We start from the raw sequence: 20,006 nt of genomic DNA, 5'->3' as shown, positions 1-20,006 counted from the left end.
CACCAGCATGGGTGACATGGAGACAGTGACAGGTGGGAGCACGGGAGCGTGGGCTGACCCTCGGGATTTAAGTCACCTGCACACAAGCCAGTGAGGAACCTTGGGTGCAGAGATCAAAATTTACCTGTCCACCTGAACATTTCTAAATAAGTGAAAAAGACTCTCAAACCCAGGCTATTTCAATTCACTGTTCCACTCGCCTCCCTACCCCCAGGCCCATCTGGTGTCAAGCTATTTCCCAGCATGACTGCAACCTGTAAGTTTCTCTCCTTTTGCTAACTACAGTCAGTTTCATCATAGTGACAAATGCTAAGGGAAAAAAAAAAAAGCTAGTGTTAATCACTAAATAGAATCTCTTTCTTGGATGTGTACAGAGTGGATAGGGGGACTCCTCTAGAGCTTTTCCACCCAGCGACCCCTGGGAGCAGAAGTATCAGCATCACCTGGAGCTGATGAGGAATGCAGACTCGGGGGCCCTATCCTAGATGTACTACATGAGTATTTGATCAGGACACCCTGGCCCTTTGCAAGCACACTCAAGTTCAAGAGATGCTGCTGTAGGCCATAGCCCACACCAACTCCAGAGGTGGCAACTGGCTCATCCAACTCCCACAAGAACTTGAGGTACTTGCCACCCTTCTTCACCTACAATGGGTTTACTCACACATCTGCAGATGGGAGTCTGTGCTCTCTCCCCAGTGTGACCTGAGAAACTAAAATCCACACCTGCTGACAGAGAATAATCATAAGACAGCCATGGCAGGAGTTCCGAGGTGGCTCAGATGGTTAAGCACCCAACTTCGGCTCAGGTCTTGATCTCATGGTTCAGGAGTTAGAGCCCTGTGTTGGGCTCTGTGCTGACAGCTCAGAGCCTGGAGTCTGCTTTGGATTCTGTGTTCCCTCACTCTCTGCCCCTCCCCATGTGCACTGTGTGTGTGTGTGTGTGTGTGTGTGTGTGTGTGTCTCAAAAATAAACACTAAAAAATTAAAAAATTAAAAAAAGAAGACAGTCATGGCTGAATATTCAATAACCAGAGAAGAGACTACCCCTGAACCCCCATGCCCACTCCACAGCTGCAACAGAGGTCTTGGATCCTCCAAGAGGATGCACAGTCCCAATGCTCCACACTCTGAGGAAAAGCCCACTTGGACCTCTTTCTGAGGCAGTTGACCAAGAATCTTATCTTAGCAAGCCAGTTAAATGCTGGAGCTAGCACCATGAGTGTTTGGGAATAGGGACTCCACAGAAAACATCCATAAGAGATGCGTGCAGGCCAGCAGATGAGGTTAAGAAAATGCCAGCTGGACTTGGATGTTCAAAGGGAAGAGAGAGGTGGTTTCCCCACACCCACAGTCTGAGGGCCAAGAGTAAGGAGAGGTGACTAACAGACACCTCGCAGCCCGCAGAAGATCAGCTACTCTTCCCCAGTCACCAGTCAGAAAGAAGAGTGGGGCATGGTTTGTGGATGGGGAGGAGACCATGACTAGAAGGGCCGGGGAGCATTGTCTTAAATTCAATCAGCTGTGTAAGAACAAGGACAAGGATTAGAGAAAAGAAGTATTTTTAAAACTTACTGCCCAGTCTCACAGCCCACATCTTCTTGAATGTGCGGCCAATGCAAAAGGGAGTCAGGGCACTCCAGGTGTCTGTGTTAGAAGCCACATCTACCCAGGGACAGGAGCACCCCTGAGAGCAGTCAGCAACGCCAAAGACCAACACTTGCAAGAAGAGCAAAGAGCCGTTCTGTGCTTTCTTAGGCTGACCCCTGGGGTTAGGAAGGTGGGTGACCACTCTGATTACTGATACCACCGACACATTTATTCCTGGAAGACTTCCCTGTGAGATCTTCTATACATTGAGAACACCTGGTGTTTGACTTCAAAGCCTTTCTCTAGTCTGTAAGCACAGGGGCATATGAAGCTGCCCATTTTAAAAGGAACCCATGTTTATAGTTATTTAGGGCAGGACTAGAAACTGCAGGTCAGAGCAATTTAGAGAAAGGACAGTAGAACACAAGAAGGATGTTAAGGGCTGTGTGATGGCCACCAGCCAATCCCAGAGCCCAGCCAATGGTGGGAACACAACATCCAGGGCCCAAAAAATTAAGGGGGGATGCTCCCACAAATGACTGCCCCTCGGAAGGGGGCACATCCCTGGGGCTGCCACTTCTCAATTTCCTGGTCTCCCCAGATACAAAATTCTACCAATACTGATTTTAGTACTGTATTTATCTCAGCCAGAGTGTAGGGAAAGGGGGGGGAAGTTTTAATTCTTTTAGAATTTCATGAAGTTCTATCTCAGAATTGTTTCCCTTGAATTCAGAATTCCATTAGTATTCTAGGCCACATTCTGCCACTCAGCTCTTATTAAAGAGGCACTCCACCCAGCTACATTTCTTTCATCTACATTTGTAAAATGATAAACTCCTTGAAGCTATTTCAACTGCACCTCTGTACATAAAACAATAATTTAACAAAATTTACATTTGCTATCATTGCTTTAAAAATGTGCGAACACACATACACACTGGTCATTTAATCCTTATTTACCCTTAGGACACTCCAGTAATTGTTGAAACACCTTTAAAGGCAAGTCAAATCTTATTAATTCTTTCCCAGTACTTAAAACTCTGAAGTCAATGAATGTTTTTTAAGTACTAATATCAGAAAGGAAACATACACAGAAACATTTTACCATTTAGCTCCTGAAAAGGTTTTCTGATTTATTTACTGAGTCCCAAAAAAGTCTATTGGTTAGGATTCTTCCACAAAGTAAGACTCTGAAGAACCTGCCAGAGGAGTTAGGTATCGTTTGGTCAGTTATGGATATATTAATAGCTCTAACTCCAACAAGAAACTGCCCAGAATCTCTAACACAAAAAGAAAACCCTGGATGTTGATGAGATCCCAGCCTGGCCTGGCCTGCAAGCTGCTTACAGGTTTGTTGGGGAGACCACTCAGCTCCCCACTGGCACACACTTCAATGATTGGGTGTCCCATCTGGACTTTAAAACCACGAGGGTGGGGCGCCTGGGTGGCGCAGTCAGTTAAGCGTCCGACTTCAGCCAGGTCCCGATCTCGCGGTCCGTGAGTTCGAGCCCCGCGTCGGGCTCTGGGCTGATGGCTCAGAGCCTGGAGCCTGTTTCCGATTCTGTGTCTCCCTCTCTCTCTGCCCCTCCCCCGTTCATGCTCTGTCTCTCTCTGTCCCAAAAAATAAATAAACGTTGAAAAAAAAAATTAAAAAAAAAAAAAAAAAAACCACGAGGGTGACCTCATGACTAGTAACAAATACCAATTGGCTCAAAAACACGATGAGTCTCTACTTGGATCTGAAAACTATTAGACGTTGTAAGGAAGAGAAACTTAAGTAAGTTAGGCTTCATTTGCATGCTAAAAATAAAGAGTTAAAAAAAAAAAAAAAGGAATAAAGACTAGTTCAGAATGAGACATCAAAAGACCAAGAGTGCCCAAAGAAGGATCTAGAGAAAAGGCAAGAACCAGAGCAGGGCCTCGCAGGAGGAGGAAGATTCAGACATGTGTAAAGAAGGGACGGCATCCCAGACATGAGGACCCTAGTGAGTTAACGGCATGAAGAGGCTATGCATAAAGCATGCTAGAGATCAGCAAACAAAAGAGTTCCATATAAATGTTCTGCTCTACCTGAACATTTACTGTCCTGTATCCTAGGCCCATGTGCACTGTCATCATCTCATTTAATCATTCATGAAAGCAGACTCAGTGAGTAGAAGTTATTACAGTTTGCGAAAATTCCATCTATAGCCACAAGAACTGGATCGATAAAGCAGCTGTTCCTGCATTTGGGAGTCTGCTGAGGCATCGCTTCCTGTTTCAGAAGCAACCACATGCCTGGACCCAGGAGACAAGTGCATCCCCTGGCCTCTGTCCCGACGGGAGGAGCAAATCAACACCCCGATCTAACCAACAAAAAGCCTTACTTCCTCAGCCTGAGCAGTATCTATGCTTTCTTGATGGTGCACAAAGTATTACGGTGTTAAGAGCAGAGATAAAGATGTCCTAGGCTGATATTAACTTACCTTCACTTTGCCTCGAGCTAAATCCCACCTTAATTGGCTTGACTTGTTTAATTGAAGTAAGTGATTTACAACAGTGGGCCACGGAGCCCCAATAGTAAGGAGACTAAATAAGCTTATCTGTGTGTTTGCCTGTTTGCTTTGTTATTAAATATTCAACAATGTGTTTGTAGGGCTGAAGTGATCATTTTCCTTTGGTGTAGATAGGAGTCCAATGACTAAGCCACTCCCATATGGGAAATGCCACGCTAGCCAGCTAGTCAGCCTCCAGGCTCTTTCCGAAGAGCATTAAGTCAAGTCCTTCGTGGACTGTGACAAGAGAGATACTGCTGCTCTTCAAATCATCTGTGCACCACAGAAGGAAGCCATACAAACTTCAACAGCAAACATGAGCATTCAGCTACTTCCAAAGCTCCCCTAAAACTAAGGTTTGTAGGCTTGGGATTGCATTACAATTAAGTGATAATGAGAAAGAAATCGTATCTCTTGATCAAATAATGCATTAATCCTACTGTCCATATACCGTGTGTCGTTATGCACTCTCTGGTAATATTGACTTTTGGAGGTAATTCTTCTTGCTCCTTCCATAAGATAGGAAATAAGCACAGAGAAAAGAGAAAGGGCGTGCGTCAAAGAGGACAATGGAAGCTGAAATGCCCTGAGAAGCTCAAGTTAGAATTTCATATTTACCACATCATCAAAGAAATCCCAGGTACTATTTTTTTAACTTTCTTTTTTAATGTTTATTTATTTTTGAGAGAGCGCGAGAGACAGCACAAGCACAGGTACACGAGCAAGCGGGGGAGGGGCAGAGAGCGAGGGAGACAAAGAATGTGAAGCAGGTTCCAGGCTCTGAGCTGTCAGCACAGAGCCCAATGGGGGGGCTCAAACTCATGAACCGTGAGATCATGATCTAAGCCGAAGTTGGACGCTTAACCAACTGAGCCAGCCAGGCGCCCCCCAAAAAATCCCAGGTAGTTTTAATGAAAGGCTGTGGTTCTTTCTTACAGTTAGTCACACAAAGCATTTTCTGCAGAAAAACTCCCCCCCCCCCCCCAGAGCCCCAAATTCATCAGGCCTACTACCTGAGCAGGGCTAGGTTGCAATTGATGATGAATCCTCTTCAGTACTTAAGACCAAGTTCACTAAGCAATTAGCAGTGTATGGAGACTCTCCAGGGAAGCATTGGAGAATAAGTTTTTCAAGCACTTTAGAAGCATTTATATATACCTAACATGCCATTAATCATTCTTATCTGTTCATTAAGACAGTCTCCCTTAGGACCCCTACTTGCCAGTTCTTTCTCAGCCTGGTTCTTTTTATCTGTATACGTGAAAAGGAGTCTCTCTCTTTTAAAACACATTTTATAATTAAAAGACTTCATTAATTCACATGGGTGTGCTCCACCACTGAGTCTGCATTTTCAGAGTTTTATTAAATATACAAAAAGGCCCTTCTCTTGAGGGTCTTTGTGGAAGACAAGCCATACAACAGAAGCTTGGTTGCGGAGCACAGTCTTAGCATTGGAGAGATTTTAGACTATTACAGTGTGATATAAACCTCCTGTCTATATCAACACATGTTGTTTCCTTCTGTCCCCTACCAAAAACGGGGAACAATTTTAATTCACACTGCAATTTAACTGGTATAAACTCAAGGTAGGGAAGAAATCAGATATGGTAACACTGAAAAGCAGCCAGTTTTGAATGTCATATCATCTGTTATGTAACTATACCTCTGCCTGTGAGTCACCCACACCCATGTTCAGGCCTTTGCTGGTTCCTGGGTCCATCCACCCCAGTGCAGCTGGCAAGGAAACCCCAAGCAGCATGAGATGCAGCCATAAGTGTCCTGGTTTCATTTCGTTCAGTCTGTTGAGAAAATGACAAATGATCAGAATTAAGTATTGCAAAATATAATCATATTGACCTAAGTTTTAACTCTACCACCAACCCTTCTGTTCTACTGTAAGAGAAGTTCTAATACTTGTGAGGCTTAGTTTATTCACTTCCAAAATGGGCTCAGTGAGATGTGTACTTTATAGGGTTGCTATGAGGGTCAAAGAGGTCAGCGTTGACACACAGTGGTGACACTATAAATGCTAGTTGTTACGTGCAAACCCATCCAACATGCCAGCTACCACTCCATCTCCAAGAACGAACTAGAGTGTACAAGATGTGTCACCTCTGTTCAGTTACCACATACCCAGGCTTCAGTCTTTTCAGGAAGCCTTTGGGACTAGGCATACAATTAGTGCTTAGTAAATGCTGAGGACGAATGATATTAAGTGTACTGCACCCTGTTTGTAGCTGCTATCTCAGTTTACAAGATAGTGAGTTTCAAAATGGCACTGTAAGGCTCAGTATTTTCATTTCAAGACTGTTCCTTCTTGGAGAGGAGTCCAAACACCCAATGGATAATGGAATTTCAGTAACTTTTAAGTTTCCTGAGGCCCATGGCCTAAGGATCAGCTACAACAGATACTCAACTCCCACCATGTGCCAGCTATGGTGCAAATGGGACAAGGACACAGGCTAGTAGACTTGTCCAATTAGCTATACTCTTTCTGTCTTTCTGTCTTTCCGTCTGTCTTTCTGTCTTTCTGTCTGTCTTTAAGGTTTCCACCGTAACCATTCCAACCTTAATTTCGGTATCTCTAAGAAACATAGCCAGGTAGATAGAACTCATCACAGACTATTTACAACTCGTACTCAAGAAAACTGGAGGGGTTATTGATTTCTGTGAGCGCTACACAATTTAGTGCTTAATTGCATGTGGTGCAGCCGGCATCCTGATTATGGCTGGGAGATGAAGACACAGAGCTCTGTGGAAGCCAATTCCCCATGTGATCTGGCTTCAAGCTGGTCCAGAGCAGGTACCCAGTAGGGAAAAGAGGAGCGGCTTGAGGGAAATTAGAGGCTGATGGAGGAGTCCACCCCTGTTCGCCCCCACAGCAACAGCTTTGAAGGATGCCTACTTCAAACAGGAAGGGTCAGAGGTATCCCACAATCACTAGCGCTGATGCCAGGGTCACCCAACAAAGTGACTCCCAAGTTTCTTCTGGCTGCCTGTGCAGATATGCTTTATGTCCCTCGCTAGAGATAGAAATGCCCACAGGGAGGAGAAATCAGACTAAAACTTATGGCATAACGGTGGCCTGTGAAAAGCAAGTTTCTACATTAGGACTGTCTTTGAAGAGAATGTGTCTCTTGTCTTACAAACAGTCCATGGGCTCCCACTCCTGTATCTGTTTCTTCTTCCTTGACATCTGCTGGCAAAGCTGGAACTACTGGGCAAAGAGTCTGCGTGGCCAGCAAATACAGTGTGAAGGTCACGGTCTCATGACCATCAGCATCTGCTCCTCTGAAGAAGGCACAGCTGTGTGGAAGGGTGCCACTTCCTCTACTACTGGAGAGGGGAGTGGAGCACTCCCAGCAGCCCCGCAACCCCACGCGCCCGACCTGGGGCTCTGGCTCCAGTGTGTGAGTTCTTTATAGTGACTGGGGAGCGGGTAGAAAATCACATTCAGGACTAAAAGAAAATAAAAAGGTCTTTCCCTACATGCAACCGGTTTTTCTGAAAATAAATGGGCTAACTCCCTACTCTCTATAAATTATTCTCTTCTGAACACAGAGCCACATCCCAAGAACTGCAGAAAGCAGTTAGCAGGCTTTTTGGAATTAAAAAAAAGTACCAATAGTCACTCAGGCTAGAACTAGAAAGACATTACTTTTCACTTTGTTTTTGGTAATTCTTCCCTACTTCTCCACTTTCAAACAGTGCTCGTGAGGTAAGCATACATACAAAAGGTCTTCTTTTCTCCCTTTTCATGCTTTTCAGCCCAAATAAACTAAAAACAGCAAAATAATCAAAACTTACTCTACTTAACATATAAATGTCAACATCCGGAATTATGAAATATTCAAGCCACGCAATCTAGTACTTAGTTTTCAATTTGCCTAGTAATCCAAGACCAATTATATTTGGTGTTCTATTATTAATGGAACAGCATAAAAATAAAATCCACTCATTTTGTTATTTTGGCAAGTTCCAAAACTATTCTAGAGGGTGCACCCAGACTTCTGGCATTAAACCAGCTGTTTGAATAGTGTTTTAGGAAGTGTGGGCTCCAGCCACGCAGCACGTGGGTGGTCTCTGGTCTTTTCGGGTTTGTGATGAGGTTCCCCTAAGATTTTGTTTAAAGACCAGCAAACCCAAGAGTCAGACCAACTACTCAAATATTCCTAGGCAGCTTCTTTGTAACATTTTGCTCAGCTCGGCCGCCACCAGATTGGACTTCATTTGCACGTGGATGCATGTTCACTGTCATTTTATACCCACCATGATTGACAACTCATTTTATCTATAGCAGAGACAGCCTAAAAATTTACAACTCAAGTTTTATGATGGTTTTTGGTTCATTAAAAAAAAAAAGAATTAATATTGGGTCTCAATCAATTTTGATGATCTGTCTAATAACCAGCTAGAGGCTAGCACTTAACATAGCCATTATTACGTGACAGGCACTGTCCTAAATGCTTTACAGGTATTAACCCATAATCCTCACTTCTACTCCATGCGGAGGCAGTAATTACCCCCCCCCCAACCCCCCGTCAGATGACACAGCAGACAGGCCGCAGAGAGGCTAAGTACCCTGCCAGAGCCGCGTGGCAAATAAATGGCAGAGCTGAGACTCCAAGCTGGGCAGGTGAACTCTGGGTGTGTGCTCTTAACATCCACCCTCTGCTGCCTCTCCATACTTGGCAATACTTTCTTTCAATAAACAGCTGCTTTACTAAGACAGGGAAAGCCTAGAAAGAGCAAGACAGGAAACCCCGAGTGTCTCCTTTGCTCTGACAGCTGCCAAGAGCTGCACCCTTCTGGAGGAGTAGAACGCGAATAAAGAACCGAGCTGCTCCTCTCTGCACCCCTCGGCAGAATGGGGCCACTTGGCACACTGTCCTCAGCGCTCATAGTCACTGTCTTTATTGGCCAAGAAGAAATACAGTTGCAAAAAGGAACGATGAGGAGATGTACAGAATGCCAGGCAGCAAGGAAGCCTCTCAACTGACGGGCAATGCCAGCATGGTGAAGACAGGCACTTGGAGGGAAGTAGAGTCGTTGACTCATTACTCCTCACCTTCAAATAGCCCTGTTGGCCTTCAGACAGAAGAAAATAGAAGAATCTCCTCATTACAGGAATAAGAAGATACCATCTATAATATCACAAACCCTCTTTTTCAACCTAGAGTTCCTTTTGAGATCAATTTAGGTTTATAAGCTTCATTCAATCCATGTTAGAGTCCAAAGACTGGCTATAAATCTATCAGAGATCGTTCTCATAAAAGAGCTGGGACTGCCTTTTCTTTCAAACAACTCATAAAGCACAATCAGTTGATATTTAAGACCCGCTTCCTCTGAGGTTTTCCACCCAGGCCTCACTTTCCCCAAGCTCAAGACAAATGAGTTGCTAACTTGGCTGCTGCTTCACAGACAGGACACCACAGGCCTGGAAGGTCAGAGAAGTGACGCACTGTGTCAGCCAGGTCAGTGGCCAAACGTAGATTGAAATCCAGGCATTCTGAGCCCTAGACAACGGCTTTGTTCCCCATATGATCACCAACACTTAGGGAATACATGTGCATTCTGCTTAGAGAAGACAAACTGGGCTTTTCTTGGTGCTGGATGGGGCCTACCAGGTCATCTGCCTGCTGCTCTGGTGTAAAGCACAAGATTTTCTGGTTTCATAATAGAAGCCAATACCTGTGCCATTACTTGTATTTAAAATTATAGAGGTGCTACAGATTTTGTATGATGTGATATGCTGAAAACTGACTTCCTTTTTCAAGAAAGTTGAAAAAATGTGACCTGAGAATATAAATGGTTAGGGGGAAACAGGTAGGAATATGGTGATTGCAAATCTGCCCCACCAGAGAAGACACACCAGCATGCAAGCCGTCAGGGTCAGAGAAAAGCATGGACACTAACCTGGCAGTGGTTCTAATACAAACTTCCCTTCTCCTCTGGGAACCTGCCTTGTTGGGGAAAAGCAGGGAGTCAGACCCCCAGAGCTTTTGCAGAGATAATTCTTGAATACTCTCTTCCAGCAACTCTCCCAGAATATGGCAACATTACCCAACTAGACATTATGGATTAGCCACATGGAAATGGCTTCTCTTTGTAACCAACAAGACCACAAATTACAAACGTGGCTTGGCAGAACTAACCAATACCACCCTAGCCTTGAAGACAACAGTAAGGTTTGTGGCCCTGAGGCACCTGAATTTCCAAAGCTTCCAACTCACCAAGTGTATGCCCTAGCCAATTACCTTAGGTTCACTGCATTTTCCACGTGGGGTATTGGCTATCAACAGATGGAAACCACCTGGAGAGCACCAAAATCCTGCAGCCCCCTGTAGGTCTGCCCAAAGTTAAAAAGGAAAAAAAAAAAAAAAAAGCCACGTCGACTCTAACCTAAAAACCCCAAACCTACATATTCCTTTCTTCTCAAAGGCTTAGAACCCTAGTTTTAATATGCGAGTATTTTAAGAAAAAAACAAGGGGTTCAAACTTCCAAAGATAGTTCCTCAAACAGCAACCCAAAGGAAATTAGGCACAGAAATAGACCAGGCTAACCCTGCAGCAAGCCATAATGAAGTTACACTGCATTTCCCATTAATTATCTGCTCTTATCTTTCATAAATTGTTCCAACATTCGATAAATTGAATAAGTTAGTCTGTGTGCAGTGTATAAATCTTTGACACCCCTATTTACCATGAAGTTTAACTCACGCACCTATGAACTCCAGGAACCCTCACAGTCTCAACATTTAAATTATACCATGTTTGTGCAACTGTAGTTCTATTTCACTTGAAGTCCCAGGCCTTGTGTTACACATTAAGAGAAAGAAAACGTAAGAAAAGATGTGCTCTTGAAAGAACTTTCAAATTTCGCGAAGTTAGGAAGCACAGAATTGACCACACATAAGCAACACAAGCAAGTTGAACGGGCCGGGAAATACCAAGACAGGTAAAGTAGGAATTCAAGTAGATTTTATGAAATCCTGACTCTTCAATGCCAGTTTCTGGAATATGGTATTGTCAAACAAAAGATCACAACATGAAGATGACTTAAAAAAAAAAAAATCCTGCAGCTCTGAGAAAGACAAGAGAAGAATCCTGAGCAACTAATGGGTCAAGGTTACAAAATCCTACCTACCCCTCCCTCACCTACCTCCAGGACACAGCTGAGGGGGAAAAAAAAGTTCTCCAAAGGCCCAGGAGAATAGGCTGGAATAAAAATAGCTTTCCTGAAACTAACAAAAAATTGAAAATGATCAAAGATTTCTACGACACAAAAAACCACTGGAACAATACATTACAGTACACATAAAGTAGGCTATCATCCCGAACGACCTTTGGCCCAGCCTAAAGTCTTGGGAGAGGGGATGTCTGTTTTCCTAGGATGGGAAGAAAGCTAACATTCAGCTTAAGTGTCTAAACAGAAATGGTGTAGTAATGCTGCAGTACCTTCCCACAAAACCAGGAAGGAAATCAGAGATGAGCCCTGTGGGGCACCGGCTCACGGCTTCCCTTTGAGCTACTGCCTTAGGGTTACTAGGGCTCTGGTGTCCTAGAAGCACCATCATTCACCACCACCACCCCCCACCCCCGACCATTTACTCGCCAGTTGAGACCTTTACCTGACCACTACCCAGTCCTGAGCTTGTCCTGGGAGCCAGAAGGGGCAAGCACAGAAACCCACCCACTCCAAGATTGACAGGACACTGTTAAAAGTCATGTCTGACTTTCCTCTAAGCCTGGTGGTGGGAAAATAACTTGGGACTTGAGTTTCGAGAAACATCTGAATTTCTTCCCGATGCCTCAGAGACTGCGATATAGGCCCATTCCCGGTGCACGTTTGGTTAAGAGTTACCGTGCCACCTCCGAATGAAATTCTGTTTATGTTTGGCCCAGAGAACGTCGACGAATGTTTGTATCTCGGGGACCCATCGAGTACAATTCCCGGTGCACAGGCTTGCAACAAATTTAGGAAGGGAACCGACCAAAGCTACTGGCGCTGTTTTTCACTGGCGGGAAACCTCGGAGAAAGCGACACCTAGAGGAGAGCGGAGGAGAGCTGCGGGAGCGCGATTCATCATCGTCGGCGGCAGTTAAGTGGAGCGGGGTCGTCCGGACCGCGTAGGGGGACTGACTAGCCGGGCGAGATACAGACCTAGCAAGGTCCGACTCCGCGGGGCCCCGGGAACTTCAGCAGACGGGCGCGCTGCACGGGCTGCTCGCCACGTCCCGGGCGCTGTGAGAAATCCTGCTGCTTCCAGCGGGGTTCTGCCCTTGCCGGAGTGGCGGGCGCCGAAGTCCTCAGGTGGCAGGCCGCGGGCGAGTGACCCGGCGAAGCCGGTTGGTCAGCTCAGAGGGCCCGGAAGGCTCGCGCTGCGCTCGGCCGCCAACTCAGGGCGACAGGCGCCCAAAGCGCAGCGCTCTGTCTGCGTCGCCTAGGTGCCCCCCAAACTTGAAATGGGTCTCCTTTGCTGGCGCATAGAGGGGCGGAGATCATCCACCGCACAAGCTCTCTCAGAATCAAGCTCTCTGCCCGAATGTCCCCCAAACAAACTGCTCCCTAGTGACTCCCCAGAAGGGAACGGCAGCCGCTCTCTCTAAACAGAGACCAGCCGGGCAGATCCGGGGCAGCGGGCTTCGCGGAAGGGGCTGTGCCTGGGTCCCTGCTCCTCAGCCTCCGCGGAGCCCCAACGTGCAGACACGGCGGACCTCGGGGGAGCGACCGCCAGGCGGGGCGCAGCGGGCCCTCCGGGCTGCAGCGCGGACGCGCAAGTTTCCCCGCAAAGCTGGAGGGAGGAGGCAGCGAGGACGCCCGCTCCGCACCCCAGCCCGGGCCAAGGGCACAGAGCCGAGCGGAGGGGCTGCGTTCGCCTAGCTCGCCGAGGCGGCTCGGGGGCCGAAGCCCGAGAGCGGCGCCTGCGGGGTCTCGGAGCCCGCGCGGGCTGCGGGCTCGGCGCGAGCCATTCTGCTCCGCGCGCCGGCCGGGTCACTCCAGTGCCTACTGCAGACCCGGGCCAGCAGCCTCGGCGCTCGAGCCTTTCTTTCCCCCCGAGTCCTGGCCGGGGCCGGGTAGCTCTACCGAGCCAGAGTCCCGTGGTCCCGTGCCCGCCGCCCGCCGGCTGGGCAAACTTGGCTCTCTCGGCGCGGATGGTGAGGACAAGCAAGCGCCCGCGCCGGGCCCTGCAGGGAGACGCGGAGCCGCGGGCGCCGGGACCCCAGAGGGGCGCAGCGGGACCGGATGGTGGCGGCGGCGGCTTGGCACCCTCCCCGCGCCCGCGTACCTGAGGTGGCCGGGGCCGAAGGAAGACCAGGTGTCCGAAGGCGGACGGGCGCGATCCGCGGCGGCGGTGGCGGCGACCGGGCCCCGCGTCCTTCGGTCGGTGTCTCCGGCTGTCGGCGGGTCCCGGGCGCGCTGGAGGCTGTCTCGGCTCCAGCTCTGTGAGCCGCCGCTGTCGTACCACCGCCGCCGCGGCTGCCCTATTTCTGCCGCCGGGACCGGAGCCCGTGACGTCACCCTCCGGGCCCCGCCTGCCCAATCGCCGCCACCTGTGCGCGCGACTCGCCCGCCCGCTGCTCAGACCGGAGTGGGGCCAGCGGCAGGTGCGCGGAGCAGCCGGGCGCGCACGCGGGGCGCGAGGACTCCCAGCGCTCCAGGGCGATCTCTGCACCCGCGGGGGGAGGGGGTGCGCTTCCGCCCCAGGCTCAAGCGCACCAGGCTCTCGTAAAGCCGGCAGGCTACAACCCCCTCCCACTCCCCAACACATCCCCTTCTTCCTCTCCTCCGGCTCTTTCCCGGGCCGAGTTCCCCAGCCTGTGCTCTCAAGATGCACAACTGGTCTTAATCAGCCGCCATAGCTGTGGAGCCCAGGAGGGCCAGTACACCTTACCTGTTTACGTGTCCCCAGAAGCAAAGTCAAGTGACACTACCCTCCCCTCATCCCCCAGCCAACAACCTTAGAAACAGCAAAGTTTTTATTTCTCTCTTCTGTATCTGCTCTCTCCCAGCAAGATCATCTTACAAAATCCTGGGCATACAGGGGCAGTCCCAGGTGATGTTGACTTAGCCCGTCCAAGCTGCGATGAGAGGGTCCCCTGTTCTCCCTTAGAAGGAGACGTTTTTGCTGCCCTGACCTCATCCCCACGCCTAAACCTTTCTGAATCCCTATTCAACTTCCAGAGCTTTTGGAGACCCCAACCCAGCTGTCATGTGCTTTCATTAATTGACCTAGAGATCAGTCTTGGTGCCCAAATAAACTATAAACGTCTTTGTAGCAACTAGCACCCCTCTCCCCCACCAATGGTCTGTCTGTAGCCCAAGTCTGGCATCGATTTGTGAGTGAGACCCTAGCCAGGCCAGACTGGTGATGAGCAGGAGTCTTTCAGAGGGACTGCCTCCTGCTCAGGCTGGGTGGGCACCAGATAACTTGGTGGTATAGTGGAACAGTGTCTTGTCTGTGCCCCTGTGACCTCTTCTGGCCTGGAGGAGGGGACAGAGGAGATTTTCTTAAGTTTAGTTAAACGTCAAGAGAAGAAGAAAAAGAAAACACTGACATGGAGGAAAAGGTATTACATTTGCTCTTTCCTTCAACACATATTTACTGGGCCCCTGCTATGTACCAGGCCCCATGCTATGTTCTGGGGAGACATCAGTGAATGAGCCAGCCTGGTCCCTGCCCTCACACACGCTTTGGTCTGGGATCCGGCTCTCCCTCCTACACGGCCAGGCTGTAACCCAGGCCAGTCATATCTCTGCCATAGGTGTCAGTTTCCCCATTTGCAAAATGAGGAGTGCTTGAGACCTGGGTGACTTCCAGGTCTCAGTTGCTGTGACTTCCCACGTGGAAACTGTGATTTGGGCTCAAAAGGACAAAAGCCATTCCATCCTCAGTGCCCCCAGGGCCTTGGCAGGAATGATGCTCTCTCAGATTTGACCATGAGTCTTTGCCAAGGCCACTCATGACTGAACCCCCAAAGCTGGCTTGAGGCCAGATTCTCTGCAGCTGGACTGGGGAAAGGATGGCACTTTCCACCCTGGGAGAAAGAGAAGAAGGACTGGACATGAAAGGAAGCAAGGAAATTTGGAAACGTGCTATGCCTCCCTCTGAAATTTAATTCTAAGTCCATGGACAAGATGGAGCCCCACAGCTCAGAGACTGGGTTTAGCTCCCCTCCCACACTTTGAGGTGTTTGAAAAAGCAGATTTCTGTTCTCAGCTCTCAGCACAAAGTCCCTGAGTCAGCCTAGTGGCCCTATTACATAACCAAGGCAGGCCTTGGGGTGTGTCTTTTTAATAACTCTGGGTCATATGTAAGACAAGGTCTGTAGATTGACCAAGATCCAAAATAGCTCTGTTTAGTGCCGTGAACATGGACTGGACTTCCAACAGACTTCCTTTGCTTCCCGAGTAAGGGGGGAATGTAGCCGCTACAAACCACATGTACAGAATGCCCCTTGGAGATAATGCTAACATCTGAAGTGAGCTGTTGTGGCTACTGTGCATAAAATAAGCGTGGAATTAAAGTCACCTTGGAATAAAAAAGGTGAAGTGTGAATGATGAAATAAAACAAGCCTTCAGGGAAGCGGCATCAGATGCCAGTAGACCTTGACACCTCTCTGCATTGCTCTATGCTTTGACTTCTCAGGGCAATTCTTGCTTTAAAAATACTCCCCGGACATGCAAGGGAGGCTAACTCCCACACAAAGCATTTGGAATTGGCCTGAAACCCTGTTTCAGAACTTGCAAGCATAGTGATGATTCTCAGTAGCCAACAGGGATGGTTGGCAAAAAAAAAAAAAACAAAACCAAAAACAAAGTAACAACAACAACAAAAGGTTACATTTTGAATTCATACAATTCAGTAAGTTTGGAAAAGAGAAGTTAAAAGCAAACATGAGTCTAGATTACTGCCCCAGCCCCTAGTCTGGGTAATTGGTGAGTAATGTCGCAAGGCAGACTCACACACACACACACACACACACACACACACACACACACACACGCAACAGAAAGTTACCGATGTATTTTTGCAAGACCAAGAAGTTTAACAATCTGCTATAGATATTTACTTTACCAGTTTTAAAACATTTTCTCTAGCTCTACTCTTACCAAAAACGCAACAAACAATGGGCCTCCTGGAGGTCATTTTGGCTTGCAGCTGCACATCAGACCACCCAGAGGTGACACAGAAGCATGGGATCAGGAAGAAGCAGGGGACCTCCTCCAGACTGTACCACAGTGTTTCCCTGTCACTAGCTATGGGTCAGGTCCCCCTGGGCTGGTCAGACAGTGCCCAGAAACACTGTGGGAAGGGAGGTCATGTGAGAAGGTAGGGAAAGGAAGGGGAAATAGTCTTCCTGCTCTTTCCGTGATTTAACACTTGCTGCCTGTCCAAAAACTGCCTCTCACTGGGTGAGCCTTTCCAGCCCTCATTTCTTCATGTCTCAAGTGGGAGCTGGAGGTGGACGGGGTGGGAGGCGGTCATACTCAATGAACTTCTGAGGCCGTTTCCAACTCTGCAAGTCTATGCCTTATTTTGCTAGGATGTATGGAAGTTAGGGCCACTCTGATCTAAAAAGAGCTGTGATGTTAAGGATTTCTTAAACATTTCTTAAATGATGGTCCTTTTAGTCATCTAGAAATAAAGGGAATGGAGGCAATAAATTAAAAATTCTAGACCTAGGGGCGCCTGGGTGGTGCAATCGGTTAAGCGTCCGACTTCAGCCAGGTCACGATCTCGCGGTCCGGGAGTTCGAGCCCCGCGTCAGGCTCTGGGCTGATGGCTCAGAGCCTGGAGCCTGTTTCCGATTCTGTGTCTCCCTCTCTCTCTGCCCCTCCCCTGTTCATGCTCTGTCTCTCTCTGTCCCAAAAATAAATAAATGTTGAAAAAAAAATTTAAAAAAAAAAAATTCTAGACCTAAAATCACACTCAGAAATAATTGTTAACTTTAGGGGTGCCTGGGTGGCTGAATCAGTTAAGTGTCTGACTTTGGCTCAGGTCACGATCTTGCGTTGGGCTCTGTGCGGACAGCTCAGAGCTTGGAGCCTGCTTTCATATTCTGTATCTCCCTCTCTCTCTCTGCCCCTCCCCTGCTCATGCTTTGTCTCTCTCTGTCTCTTAAAAATGAATAAACCTTAAAAATAAAAGGTAAAGAAATAATTGTTAACTTTGGTTTAGGGAGAAGAGTAGACTGCGTGGAAATAAGTAAGGTGTTCCTTCAAGAGGTTAAGTGTGATTTGGGAAATTTCTCAAGGCAATGAAGAAGGAGGGATGAGTGGAAATTTTAATTAAGAAGCTGGGATGAATGAAAAGCTACAGTGAGGGGAAGGGAACTATGAATGGTAAAAGTGGAGGGGTTGGAAAATAAGCCCCTTCACGGTGGTGTTAGTCCCAAGACAAACACCACATCCCCACTCCCAGGACCCAGGCTGATGGTCACAGGCCCTGAGAAAGATCCCAAAATAGGAGGAAATGAAACTCAGCCCCTCATGGAACTCCGTGCACAGGGAGAATTTGGGTTGAGGAGGCCAGGCCTCCAAGCCACTAAGTACCACATCCTACTGGGGACAGGGGAGAGAGGTGAAGCGGGAAGGAAGATAGGAGGAGAGCAAAGAGAGGGGCCAACCTCCTTTACTCAACCTTACTTATTCAGACTCACAAATATTTGCCATGACCCTGTTTTCCAACTCATCAAAGAATGGTAGATAACATGCCAATCTACAAAAAAAAAGATCATTCAGGAAGATGAGTGCCTACCTTATGGACACTCCATTCCTGTGATTATATGCTCCATTCAAACATGTATGCAGTATTGTGGTGGGTCACCTTAATTTTTGTGAAGAGCACTAAGCCAGACAGGGATCTGTAAGATGGTGCTGGACTTAGCTTACATACCACCCCAAATCTGAGTAGCCACACCTACCTCTCTGCCCCCACCCCCACACCTTCTCTCCGCCCCTACCCCACCCCCACTTGCCCTGCTTCCGGGTCACAGGGGCCCTATTAACTGGTCTGAGGTGTTCCCACAGCCACAGAGATAGATTCCTCTGCTGTTACTGCCACTACCTCAAACCAAATAGCCCCCCCTGCACAGGGCACCAACTGACAAGGAGACACTGGCCTGTGCACTGGTCAGGCTGGACCCCTGGGGGTTCTGGCTTCCCCAGAGGCTGCTGTGGGGGCGGGAGCTGCTCCACACAAGCCAAAGGGGTGGGGGAGCTCATGACAGAGGGGAGGACTCGACCAGTGGGAGACAGGGTACAGGAGGAAGCCAGCAGGTACATTCTCCCTTCCTTCCCTGGGTGGTCTGTACTGACATGCACCGTGCCCTGGGTCCTGAGGACCAAGAGACCAAGTACTGAGTACTGCCGACAGAGCTGGACCTTCCATATCTGCTCTCTCTTCTTCATTGTTCCTGCTTCCTGAGATTGGACTTCTAAGGTGTAACGCTTTTGCCTCGTGCTCTGTTTTCCAGAGAATGCAGACTAAGAAAGTTGACTGTCTTAGCGGTGTCTGGGTGGCTCAGTCCATTAAGTACGTGACTCTTAGTTTCAACTCAGGTCATGATCGCATGGTTTCATGAGTTTGAGCCCTGCTTCGGATTCTGCACTGACAGTATGTAGCTTGCTTGGGATTCTCTCTCTCTCTCTGTTCCTTCCCCATTCATGCTGTCTCTGTCTCTCTCAAAATAAATAAATAAAAACTTTTTAAAAAATGAGTGGTGACTGTCTTAAAGACGGCAGATGAAGAAATTCTGAGGATGAGGAGGCACTTAGAGCAGAGACGTGAAGAAATGAGGGGACAAGATATGACAAGATCTGGTGGGCAGAATATGCAGGCAGACGGCTCAACAGGCATGAAGATCTGGCTGGATGTGACCCAGGCTGACATTGCTAAACACAGGGACCAGGTGGACAGTTGTGAAAGAAGACGGCACGGACAAGGGCCAGATCACAAAGGTCCTGCAGGCTCTGATAAACAAGGACTTCACATCTGATTTGACGTGTGATGGGAATCATTGGGGAGTTGAGGGCAGGAGACAGTCGTAATCTACTGTATGTCGTGAACATCCCTCTAGCTGCTGTATGGAGAATTGACTGGGTGGAGGGCAGAGAGACTGGGGGAGTGAGAGCAGCTGTTCAGCTGTTGAGAGGTAAAGCTGTGTTTAGCTCATTATCATCGCTGGCACCACACCAGCACCTTACGTTTATTGATTGCTAACTATGAATTGGGCACTGGGCCTAACCCTTTGTATGTGTTGTATCACCTAATTCTCACAGCTCCGTAAGGTCCCCATTTGATAAGTTAAGCTCAGAGAAGTTACACAATTTATCTAAGGCAATTTGTCTGGCAAACGGCAGAGCCAGGATTTGACTCAGAGCCTGCCCTCATAATCGTACGCCATTCTGCATCAGTTACACACAGTGTATACATATGTGGCACCTAATACATATCTCAAAATACATGTCCCATGACTAGGTGCCTAGAGAAGCTTCTTTTCTGAACCTATTGGCATATTTACTTAATAGTCCTCACCTGATCCCTTGTCATATCAAAACCCAACATGTGGTCTTTCTCTCTTCCCTGCCTACAGGATGTCCATCCTGTCCAGCATGGTCTAAGCCAATAATGGGGCTCCCATTCTCTTTGCTAGGAACTGGCTAAGGCGAGACCAGGGGGCCTAGTTCTGGCCAGGGACGGGCGACAGAAAGCATAAAGAGATGCACGGGGAAGAGATGGTGCCTCTTTTCCCTCTTGATACTCTCATTAACTACAAGGAACCCCTACACCCATGGTCACCATCTTCCCAAAGAGCAACCAAGGTGACCCATGAAAGATGGAAGAATAGGGAAAGAGCCAAAGACCTTAATGATG

The 20,006-nt window shown here is 48.0% G+C and overlaps 1 protein-coding gene across 5 annotated transcripts in view; it reads right to left on the bottom strand.

The window, feature by feature from the left end:
- FSTL4 (follistatin like 4) overlaps window positions 1-20,006 on the bottom strand; it is a 458,716-nt gene that overhangs the window by 398,269 nt on the left and 40,441 nt on the right. The window contains exons 1-2 of one of the 5 annotated variants that reach the window (XM_086704158.1): window positions 13,415-13,630; window positions 5,788-5,923 (exon numbers count right to left, since the gene is read on the bottom strand). In XM_086704158.1, the coding sequence (XP_086560284.1) occupies window positions 5,788-5,913 (126 nt within the window). In that variant the 5' untranslated portion in view covers window positions 5,914-5,923; window positions 13,415-13,630. Of the gene's footprint in view, window positions 1-5,787; window positions 5,924-12,288; window positions 12,406-13,414; window positions 13,631-20,006 lie in introns of those variants that run through there. The other 4 variants (XM_025924720.2, XM_086704150.1, XM_086704146.1 and 1 more) reach the window with 4 other exon arrangements.

Source organism: Puma concolor, chromosome A1 (assembly GCF_028749965.1).
Source record: "Puma concolor isolate L17-30 chromosome A1, mPumCon1.1.hap2, whole genome shotgun sequence".
NCBI classification, from domain to species: Eukaryota; Metazoa; Chordata; class Mammalia; order Carnivora; family Felidae; genus Puma; species Puma concolor.
Note: the sequence above shows the minus strand (reverse complement) of the source record. Positions and strands in the feature narration are given on the sequence as shown.